The 12,199-nt window shown below is 38.1% G+C and overlaps 1 protein-coding gene across 2 annotated transcripts in view; it reads right to left on the bottom strand.

The window, feature by feature from the left end:
• Positions 1-12,199, bottom strand: part of EPHA3 (EPH receptor A3) — a 178,145-nt gene that overhangs the window by 27,991 nt on the left and 137,955 nt on the right. For both annotated transcript variants that reach the window (XM_021550215.3, XM_021550214.3), the window contains exons 10-12: positions 8,639-8,764; positions 3,927-4,112; positions 25-86 (exon numbers count right to left, since the gene is read on the bottom strand). In XM_021550215.3, the coding sequence (XP_021405890.1) occupies positions 25-86; positions 3,927-4,112; positions 8,639-8,764 (374 nt within the window). The remainder of the gene's footprint in view (positions 1-24; positions 87-3,926; positions 4,113-8,638; positions 8,765-12,199) is intronic.

Genomic DNA, 12,199 nt, shown 5'->3' on the forward strand with positions numbered 1-12,199 from the left:
CATTAAGTTTCCTGTTGCACTTACTCGTAGGAAGCTGTCCAAGGAACCATTTTCCATATATTCAGTAACAATCATAACTGGTTTACCTGAAAACAGAGCACAGAGGTCAGGCTTTTCAAAGGAACACATTGGAACACAATCAGCAAACCCAAGCATTTCAGGAATGTGTCCAGATCTTCCTAACCCCAAGGATAATTTTTACATCATTCCTTTGCATTTAGAAGAGAAGCAAAAGATGCATGTACAAACTGAGGCTGGGTGCAGATACAGATGGGAGGGGAAGTGCACAGTAAAACACAGGGCACAGGAAAGAGAAGCAAAGCTGTAAGATGGGCATTCCCTCCTCCCAGGCACTCCTTCCCTCTGTGCTGGGATCCCTGACAGCACAAACTGGGACACAGCTGGGATCTGAACATGCTGCACTCATGGGTACTGGCAAATTCTAAGGAGACAGCCCTTGAAAAGCCATTTTTTCCCCAAAAAAACTCATCTAGATATACTCAGACCAGTTTTTGAAATCATTCCTTCTACCCTAGGGTATTTTGTGACACAACCAAGATTTTCTATGCAGCTCCGTCAAGTTGGAGAGAAACTAATGCAAAAATTCACGTGATAACAGGGAAGTTTTCCGACCAAGGTCATTGTCCTGCTAATATTTTACTATTATATGGATTTTATTATTTCATAATATTTACTAATGCTTTGCTTATTTTCTCTTTGGGGTAGAGAGAAAAGTGGGTAAGACCATGAATTTATTTAAGGAGATGAATTATTATTGCACATAAAATACTGGAGGGCATCTGATCATAAAAGTAGGACTACAGCCTGCATATTGTATAGTGGGCATGGTGAAATTTTAGCTTTTAAAATTGAACAGCATGAGGCTTGAAAAATGTATCCAGCTTAATTAAGAACAAGAAGGCCATTTAAAAAGCCAAGTCAACGGTAACAACAACTTTTTTTTTCTCTATTTGCTTTTCAAAAAATACAGCTTCTACCAAATAGAAATCTTAGAAGAGAAATAGTAATATCAAAGAATGAGTTTAAAATGAGAAGAACATTATGAATTAATGGGTTCAAATATTTTCTTTCTATGGTACAAATTATGTGTTATACTGTGGGAGCCACACTAATGACTAATTAATTGACTGTCATCCATTCACCAGTAGGAAATACTGTATGCAAAATATTAGTCTTGAATGATATAAGAGATGATACAGATACGAGATCTAACAATGTAAAAGCTCAAACAAAAAATCTATTTCTACTTAGTCTTGCTAGCCAGAAATACATAGTTAAAGAAAAAGTACTTAAGTTGCACTCTGTGTGTAACATGAATTCAAAGGGATTTCTGGTAACGCCCAGAATACGCTGCTGGACCTTTCAAGTACAGGGCTATCCAAAATTTTCTATGATAAATTGATTTACTTTGCCCTGCACTTTGAAGCCAGGAGACAGGTGCCTGGTTTCTGTACAAACTCAGACAATTTTATGAGACTATCAGAACAACTTAAACTAGAGTAAGAAATATGTCTTCCAAATTATTTCAGGAGCATCTTCCTGCCTTGTTCACCCACACTCCAAATGCCTTAAGTGCAGGATTTCACCCTGATTCAGTTGGAAATGTGCCCATAATAAGAATCACATGCTCTGAAGTTTTAAAGGAACCCTCTGCATCCATTTATCAAAGCTCAGCCATTTATAAATGATAACGACTTGTGTCAACAGCGTTGCCCAGGTTTATTACAATAGCAGACTACAAATTGCTGTAAATTATTAGTAAACTAAGCAGAACATGTGTGTTGGTTATTAAGACTGCTGCCTACAGTGTGCCCAGGAGTGCAGGGCAGCAGCTGGGAAATGCAGAAACCCACAAGGAGCAGAGGAACAATTCTGTGCTGGAGGCGAGGCTGGAAGCCTGGTGTGGTGATTGATAAAAACAAACAAACAAAAAAAATCTCCAAACTCCTAAGCTTCTTGTCCTTCTATCATGCTGCAGAATGTTTAATAAAACAAATAGTTATATTTATTATTATGTTTAGTTTGTGAATATACTTTTGCCCAGTAAAATGGAGACAAGTAGCTTCAGAGCAAATTTCTCAGCTCCTGTTCTGGAGCTATGTGGAGAGGGTGTTGTACCCTGGAGGTTTTACTGGCTTTAGCTGGGAACATTCAGAGTTTGCTCTCTCACACAGCGATGTGATGGGCAGCTGGCACTCCTGACCTCCTCCCCCAGCCCCCCAAAGCAGACAGCATTGCTGTGAATGCACCTGAGTAGCAAAGTCACAAAAAGTCACTTACACAGAGTACAGAGAGAATTAGTAATGCACATTCAAAAGCAACGCACACATTCCTGCTTGTACAGCAATTAAATTATTGTCTCAAGTGTTCCAGGAATACAAAATGTAACAAAAGATATTTTAGCTCAGCTGTGTGCAGACTGGTGCTGGCGTTTCAAGTGATTTTGTGACTGCAAAACTTATTCTGTCTGTACAAAATGTGTGTCACTACAAAGCAGGAGATAAACCTCAATTTATGCAGGCAGACCTTTCCTAATAGGACTGCGAGACCTAAGATAAACAATAATTCCTTTGTTATTGAAATCAGCAAAATAGACTTTCATGAATCACACATAGAGAAGGCATTATTATTATTATAATTTTGGCTCTTCATAACATGTAGTGTTTTACATACCTTTCACTAGTGACTTTTAGAAATATTCTGGTGGGGTTTTCATTTCTTATACTTTTCAGCAGTATGCTATGAAATTTTTTCATGCCTATTCTTGTGAAACTTTGAATCACACAATTAAAAACCAACATTTTCTTCAAACTAATAAAACCATCTACTTAAACCCAAAGTGTTTGGCATTTTTCTATCCAGTTAAACTAGAAACATCCTCAGCAAATTCCAAGCTGATCACTAAAATGGCAAAGTGTTGCTTTGCCAGCAGGGTTCTCTAGGATGAACAAGAAAAATATCTTACCAATTTTTTCTGCTCCCCTGAAAAATCTTCGAATCTTGGAGACCTTTTGGAGATCTTGGAGCAGTCTTTTTTTTTTTTTTTTATGATTGCCTCATATAAAATCTTATTGATCTCCCACTTGATAACTAATGTAGGTAGATAAATTTGATTGCTAAATGTATCACTTCATTATGCAGTGGAAATATAGAAAGTGTGGCTGAAGAGGGTTGTTGAAATATATTACTTGTCCAAAAAGGTGCCACATGTACATAGAGGTTTCAGTTAAATTTTTTTGTATCAAAAAGAGAAGGTTATTTGTTATCATAAACAAAGACCAAGAATATGCTTCAACAAAAAAAAAAACAAACAAAAAAAAACCCACAAAAAAATACAACAACAACAACAAAAGAAAGTCAACCAAATCCATAAAATAAGCACCCAAAAGCAGATTTAGAAAAGGCATTTAAGTAAATATATATATATAAGGACAGAGAAAAAACTAATTTTACTACTGATAGATTAAATCCTCAAGATTTCTTTGAGATTTTTACCAAGATGTTTGAATTCTGGAATTCTAGAGCTTTAACATGCCTTGCGCTGGTACATATGAACAAGTTTAGCCTTATTTAACTATTCACTAGAACTGGTTGTTGTACCAGCTTGGCTGTTCATTAATTAGTGCTAATGACAGATCTAATGACTTACCGAAAGCAGAACACAGTGAAGTTCAGTGCAATTAAGAAGCCTCAGCTCATCAGTCTCCATCACTCCTTACCAGATCATCACCCTGTGCCTCTTGGCCCTTTTGGAGCAATTCCTAACTCTGGAGTTTATTAAACCTGCCGATTTATTACTGAGCTTTTTGCAGAGCATAAACCTGGATGACTTCATTTATAATTCACTTCTGCTCTCCTTTGATTGGTCAGCAAATCAGAGAATTATTTAGGCTGGAATTTCTTACTTTTAGTGACAACTCCCTCCAGTCGGATGATGTTGGGGTGGTCAAACTGGCCCATGATGCTGGCTTCTCCCAGGAAGTCCCTCCTCTGCTTTTCTGTGTAGCCAACTTTCAGGGTTTTGATGGCCACTGAAATTTCCTTTTTAGAAGGCAGCTTCAGGCGTCCACTGCACACTTCTCCAAATTCTCCTAAAAAGGAGAGTGGAAAAGTGACAAAAGCTGAAATGTGGTTATTCCGTAGGGATTCAAGGAAGAAGAATCAGCACTCAAAAAAGCCCCTGGAATGTGGTGTATACTGGTTTATCCTTTTGCAACGTGCAAGAGAAGAGCACAAGGAAAATAATCTTAGCATTCAAAAGAGGAAGTATTAAATATATTGAAAACTACTGGAAGAAGACACCTCAGCTGAAATTTTTTTTCAGTTAACTAATTTTTACACAAATCACATAAGGAAGTTTCAATATATTATTATTTGAGCAGCAACTGATTTCAGTGCCCCTTTTCAGCTTTTCTTTTCTGAATATTTTTTAAGACAGCCAAGTTAAAAAAAAAAGGCCTGAATAAATGTGTGGCAGGACAATGATCTTTTTCTGTGTCTAACCCAGGCTAGATTTGAGTCAACAACACAGAAATTAATATCACCATATCTTACCACCAGCTGCTTCATCCTCTAGGCATAGAACTGTACTATCAAGGTAATACCCACTAACAGGAAGATATATTTTTATGTGCATACATACTGCTAAAAACCACTGACATTACATCCTTTGATTCTAATACTGTTTGTACTTCAGGCTGCCAAGACAGGCAGCAGCTCAGAAAACAAATTTTAAAAGCTGTTACTGGTAAGTACTGGGAGTTGAGTTCTTTTCAGACCTAATTAAAAGCATTCAACTTCTGCAAGCCCAAATGACCATTATACTTTACCAGGAGTTCAAACACCAGCCCCAGCTCAATACTGTCAGAGCACCAGAAAATAGGAAGGCCAGAGCACATCTTGAAAACAGAGGGAAAGGTAAAAAAGTTATTGAAATAAATCTTGCAGCACCCAGCTTCCAACTCCATTTTCTTGATGTTTTAATGGTCCAAAAAGCTATAACAAGCTAAGCTCTTAGAACTATTTTGCAGTTACTGTCAATGGAGACTTTAGCTATGATTTCAGCCAGCAGCCCAGCAATCAATCCTTCATTTTAAAGCTGGAATTGTCAATCTGATATTTGTTTAACTTCTGGGAAGGAAAAGGTTATGGGTAATGTCTATCAACACAGTCCCATTTAGCCATGGCTGAACAAACCAGAGCTTGAGTGATTAATCAGATTCCAAAAGTACCTCAAGGCCAGCAGATGCTGCAAGAGAATAAAAGATGGGCTTTTTCTAGCAATGAAGTTTGCTGTTGTGTCTGGATATAAAGCAGGTTCACTTTCTTGGAAAATGATTTCATTGGAAAGAGCTCCCCAGGCAGCCCAACTACATTAACCTATGGTTTTTTTATATCTAGGACAGTATGGATGCTAAATACATTTATCTGGTCAACACCCACAGTGCCCCATGCAGTTACACCACAGTTTTTCCTGCAAATTATTACTACATGATCCCAGTAAGAAATGGACTGGGTCTCACCAGACACTGTTTAGGAGGAACAAGGTCTTGTGTTTGAGTGGAAAACATGGCACTGAATGTCAGATATGAGGATGATGGCTTTTCATACAAAGCCTTCCTGAGGCATTTATTTTTAATTACACCACATACATAACGATTGAATAACCTGCCCTGCTGACTGGTGTGTCTATTTACATGTGGGAAGCTGATAAGGATTACTTAGCAGGGCTGTTCATGGCACAAAGATCTCTCTTCAGGATATCCTAATTTCTTTTTAAAGAGGTTATCTAGTACATCAGGGGATGGTGTTTGCTGTGCATTTGGACTCAGGAGAACAGTAAATGAAGATTCTGTGAAATCAGCTACTCCCTTTGCTGCATTTTAAATCTGTGCAGAGAACTCCCTCAGATTTGCAGAGGAACCAAAGTTCATCATTTTATAAACCTTGGAAATATCAGTCATGTTCACTGGGACACTGCAATCCTTCACAGTAAGTTCAGAGACAGGTAGCCCCTGAATTTTGTGAAGAATTTGATAAATAAGATGTACTACAAGTATATTTCTTCTTTGGAAGAAAAGCAAATGCTTGCTTTCTTATTCAGCAAAGCACATAGTTAAATCCCCCCCAAATCAAGAAAGTACTTTCTTTAGTATTCTCCTACTGCCCAGTTGGATTTAAACTTCTGAAGTGGTTTGTTGAACTGAATCCATAAAAATAAGTGAGTTATTTTAAAAGAAAAAATTACTGCAAAGAAAAATCTGAAAAAGTGGCTTCTGACCTCAATTTTCTTATGCTTAGCCTCCCGCTAAAATCCCTTGTGTTTTTCTTGAGGTTCTTTTGGATAAGAATATTTCCTTATTGCATTTATGTATGTTTTCAAAGCTATGTAAGCTCTGAAAACCCTCTCTTCTCGGAGGCTTCTGGCTAAAACTGTGAAAAAACTGCTCGGAGCATTTCAGAATGTCGAGACTGCTTGCCTGACTTGCAGGTCTCATTACTTACGTCACACTTCAGGGCAGTTAAATGAATCCCTTCTTCTCAAACCCCTGTCTTTTTTTTTATAATTTCATTCACACTTGCCTTGCAAAGGACAAGGGCAGGAAGAGACCAAGTCATTCACTCAAACAAGTCATTGACTCAGTAAGAGACAGGAAATGCCTTTCTGGTTTTGGGGAGAAGTGTTCCTGAAGAAGTTGCCTCAGGGAACTCTGAATGTGAAAACTACCACGTGCTGAGGGTGATAGCAGGGTAAAGTGATGCCACAAACTCATTTTGGAAGCTCCCAGCCCTCTGTGGCCTGATTTCCATCTGTTCTTCCCTTCCTGGCTCTTCCTGATGGCATCTCAAGCAACTGCTAAGAGGAAATGTTAACTGCAATGCCTTATGTACTCCAGACTATGTGAATTGAGTTATGGTGGCCAAAAAAAAAGGTGTTATCACAGCTTGAGTGCAAGTTTTAATGCAAAAAGCTTGCAGGAACTCTCTGCCACTTAGCTCAGTTGGTTTGAGCAGGGGGCTGGTTGTGTCAAGGGCCAGGTTCAATCCCTGCAGGGACCATTCACTTGAGAGTTGGACTCCACAATCCATGGGGGTCCCTTCCGACCCAGAATAATCTGTGATTCTCACTGCAGTGGAGCAGGGAGACTTTTAAAACACCTGACTCCTTTAGGAAAAAGTCCTTTTTTGGAGCCTCTCAAAAATTTTCCCTCTGTTTCCAGAGGTTGTATTTGACAAATTTTGGTTTACTTCTTATTCTGCTGTGCATCTTGACTAAAAATAGGCCAGAATAACCAAGCTGTATAATATGGCATGATCTTTAGGAATTTCTTTTCTAGATTCATATACTGGATAGAGGCCAAATTTAGAAAGTTTGTTATTTGTGAGGCTCCTGAAAGTCTTAAAAGGAAACATACTGCTCCTGGACTTAAATTTAGAGTATTCCTCCTTCTCCATCCCCACACAAATTCCCTGCTATGTAAGCAAAGCTTTGCTGCCTTGACTGAAGATGATGGAGAACAGTGCACTCTTGTGGGGCAACATTAAAACCAGCAAGGAACACGGATTCCACCTTTCCATAAAATAACTTCAAATTAACAAGTTGAGTAGCTTCAGTAGGGGAGGATGAAAACTGTTCCTTTTTTTTTTTTGATGGGTGATTCAGGAGATGCACTGAGTACAGCACCTTGGGTTCTACACTTTTTCCAGCTGAAAATTTTTAGTACTCAGGGTGTCTCTCCCATCTCATGGCTTTAATTCAAACCATATACTTAGAGAGAAGCCAAAAAAAAATCAATAATAAAGGAACAAGTCTTTTTCAATGGATTAAAAATCAATAGTACTCCTCATAAATGCTTTAATATAGGAGGAAAGGTAACACTCCATGATCTCCTGGCTCAATGAGACAATCTGCCACTTCACTTCAAGGAGGAGGCATACATTCCATCAGGAGCTACATGCTCCATTGCAACACTCAGTGTAATGAGAATTTCTGTAATCTGGCTCCTCTGTTACAAAATCTGATCACTTCACCGGCTTGATTCCTGTAAATCCAACAACCTGTGGCATCTTTATGGCTCAGACAACCAGTTATTGGACAGACAACTCCTTCCTCCTAAATCAATAATTCGAATCCAAAGCAGTGACCAAAATCAATCCAAGGACCAAAGGTCACTGCAGCCTGATGGATGCATGGTGACTGGTATGAAATGAGCTTGTGGTTTCACTCAAGGCATAATAGTCAAGAGTCCTTTCATGGGGAAAGAGAAAAAAAAAAAATAAAACATCTTCACAGTTGATAACATTTTCTGTGTTGTGCTGACAGATTTTAAAGAGAAACATAGAAGTGAGATCAAATGATCTTTTGCCTTCCAACAGTGGTGCACTCAAGTATGGGTTTGGTGTCCTTTGAAAAGCTATCTTGCTGTCTCCTTTCTTTGAAAAAACAAAAAATAAATAGAAAATTGTGTGCCCTTAACTTTGCACTGAAATCAGTTGTAAATGTGACCTGCTAATTTGAAGACTTTCTAGAACATTTTCTTTCCAGTCACAACTATGAGCCTAAAGACCTAAACCAGTATATACACAGCAAAAGTTCAATATATCTGATGGTCATTACCTGCTCCAACTACTTTATCAATGGATATATTGGAAGCATCCAGTTCCTTGGCAAATTCATGCACGGCTTGGTTGGGATCCTCATATGTGTGTGGATCTACGTAAGTTCTCAGACCTGGGAGCTTTACTGTGTAAAAACAAATTCAGAGAAAAAAATGTTATTTTGACTTGAAATAAAGCTCCTGAGACAACAGAAACCAAATCAATAGAAGGAAGAGGAAGGAAAGAATTCACTTTGAGGAAGGAAATTCTTCAAATCAAACTGGTTTTTGTGGGTCTTCAGAATCTTTGAACAGCGTGAAACCAGACCAATGTCCTGCAGAGAAGTGTGACAACCCATTTCAAATATCTGCAACTGCAGTATTTAACTGCTTTTCCAATATTAAAATACCACTCACTTCTCCCAGGCTGCTACATTTAGATGCTGCCTTAAACTGACCCTTCCAAAGTAATAAAAAAAGGGGAAAGGAACAAAATGTGTTGCTACAGTCAGTCTGAAAATTTCTTAGGCATATATTAAGAAATCAGATTAACTCCAACTTTTTTTTTCCTAAGTCCATCAACAAGATGCATAATAAGAAACTTTTACATTAAAAAAACGCACCCCTGCCTCAATCTCTCTGTCAGAACATGCAAGGATGGCAGATATTTGTTCTGAATATAGGCTAGTTCTAGAGCTTTGCTCTCCACACATCCATGTTATTATTTTGGCCCCCTCTAGAGTTTCTTGGCTAGGGATTGCTGGAAGAGATCATTGCCAACCTTTGCCTCCAACAAAAAAGCTGAAAGAAAAGCACAGCCTCGTTTCCCCTGCCCAACTCAAAGCCTTGCTTGTGTTTTCACCCAGTTCCTTCTGTGCCTGCCTCTGTTGTACTCATTTTACAACAGGAATATGTTTTATTAACAAAAAGCGAAATACCCAGCTTGAAGTTTTCTGCTTCTGACACGAACCCTACATTCCCAGACATGTATTCCAGCTTTCCCTAACTGTACCAGTTGGTCTTGTAAAAGATATTAACTCCTTCAACAAACACTGTGCTAACCCACTCAGTAATATCCTTTCCAGCTTAGCATTATTATACTGCAGCAATTCTTTCACTGCTAAAATAGTTAAACCTTTTTTTTTGCTGGGGTTGCAAAGATGGGGGAAAAAATCCTTTGGACCGTGAGAGCACAATGTTGTTTTATCACACAATGCAAAAGCTTATGTTAAAAAAAAAAAATCAATTTTATGGGGATTTATTTGCCTCAGAATTGACAGAAAAATGATAAAACTGAGTTCCCAAGCTAATTGCCTTGAAAACAATGCAAAGTAAGAGCCATGCTCCTAACACAAGGGCTGCGTGTGCACAGCATTAAAAGCCAACTGTGTTTCCTTCAAGAGCCTGATGATTACAGAATTACCTGCAAGTAAAACAAAAAGTAATTGGCTGTATACTGCTGTTGGTTAAAAATCTTGTAAATGCTCCTTCCCGTCCATACTGAATGTACATTACAGGCCCCCTCACATCCCCAATAAAAATAACAATTAAAAGCTTCTGCACTGTGGGGTTTTTGGCTTGGGATTTTTAATGCTGACCCCTGAGGTTCCCAAGATCAGGTGATGGTGGCTGCAAGGAGAATAATCCCTTCACACCAATAATTAAGGGCAGCCTGAGCAGTAACTGGGTTCTGTCATGAAATACAGATAATAAACACGTGCACATGTGTTAAGCTGCACTACTTTACAGCTCATTCTGTGCAAACATAATAATTTACATTTTCATTTGTACAGCACAAATTGCCCTAAAGGTAGCAAAAAAATAAAAAGGCCCAGCCAGAGAAGGCAAAGGGAGAGGATCTGAGGAGGTGAAACATTTTCGTTCCTTTGAAGTAATATTATAGGATTTGTAATAAGGCTGCAGGGAATAGCTCATGGCTGGAGCCTTTTTAAAAGTAATTCAGAGTAAACTGACTGAAATAAACCAGCTGTTGTATATAAGATGCTGAAAGTTTATGACAGCCATGGAAGTTACTTTGTCCTTTTTTAGTTCATAGGAGCAATTTTCTTATTCTTTGGGAATGACTGCAGTTTGGTAGATTGAAAATTTCAACAGCCACACACATACATACTGACAAATTCTAACAGATAAATATCTGCAAAATATATAACAAATAATTTTCAAGAACTTCTAACAGATACCAGGCCCGTGATTGGCTCTGTTCTTACTGCATAGTGAATCAGCATGGCACTACTCAGAAAACAGTACATAAATATCTAAAGCCAAATTAAAAGCAATTTAATCCACAGGAATTTAACAGCACTGCCATGTTTAAGAATAGTGATTGCAACTTTCCATTGTGTGGGAGTAAGGAGAGCAAATTCTGACCTGTTATTTGTCTGTGACACTTATTTTACTGGCTGTTTTTATTTTATAACCTCATTAAATTTGGATGATGAAGCATTAATTCTATGGACCACATGTAACCTTAGAGATTTTTTTGAGAATAGTTGGTTAGCAGTTGTTGGGCTGCAGCTTGTGTATCCCCTGACAGTGCTGGGGAAGGAGACAGAAATCATGGATGTTCATGCTCTTGGCTCTCTGGAGATAAGGAGGAGCAGGAAACTTTAAAGAATAATAATTTGAACAGTTATTTCATTGTCACAAGGATTGGGAAGCAGCTCTAATTTCCAGCTAATGCAGGTAAATCCCTCATTAAAATGTTAATTCACTTATATTTGGGGAGGGGCCACCTTATTATGGTACCAGAATAATGTATTTCTTTTCTTGCAAATAGCAGAGTGCCACTGTTGTGAGCAAAAAACCCCACAGACATTAATGCTACAACATGCTAAAAAACAGAAATACGTGGTTCAACCATGGTTTACACGGTGTAGCAGGACACACATCTGGAGCTGAAACTGTTTCTTATTAAACAAAAATTCATTAAACATCAACAATTATGTGGGTGAAAAAAAAAAATTCTTGTCTTGGTGTCTATGAGGGGCATTATCTTTGCCTGTAAGGATATAAAAATCCAAAGTACAATGATTAAATTAATAACTAAGTAATCTTCCCATTCCTGATCAGGAATTAGACTATCACCTTCTTTTCCCTTCAGCTTCTCTTGCTACAAAACTAATTTTTTTTCCTGTTTTAAAGGGTGGATAAATGGAGCTTTGCCTGTGAGCCAACCTTCATGATCCAGAAAGGTGGAGCAAAGTAATGGACATTGCAAAGAGGATCCAGAATTGGATTATTACTATTATTTGTAGGTGAACTTTGTCAAACAAGCAATTTTCACCGTAGCTTTAGTGTTCGTCAAGATATTTATTTATATTTTGCTTTGGGAAAGGAAAATATGTTTCTTAGACTTTATATAATGAGGAAGTTGCAGCTGTAGTCTGGATTTCAGTGTTGCACAGCAGAATCAGTGTCACAACTCCAACCACAGGCATTGTTTGAACATAGGAGATGTTTGGCTCATTACTAACCTGAACACACATGAAAGAAGTTGAAACAAAGAATAATTGTTTGGGGAAAATCCCCTTACCCACAAGAGAAGGGATAATTCTCTTCCT

The sequence above is a fragment of the Lonchura striata genome, chromosome 1, assembly GCF_050655825.1.
Source record: "Lonchura striata isolate lonStrDom1 chromosome 1, ASM5065582v1, whole genome shotgun sequence".
In the NCBI taxonomy this organism is placed as follows: domain Eukaryota; kingdom Metazoa; phylum Chordata; class Aves; order Passeriformes; family Estrildidae; genus Lonchura; species Lonchura striata.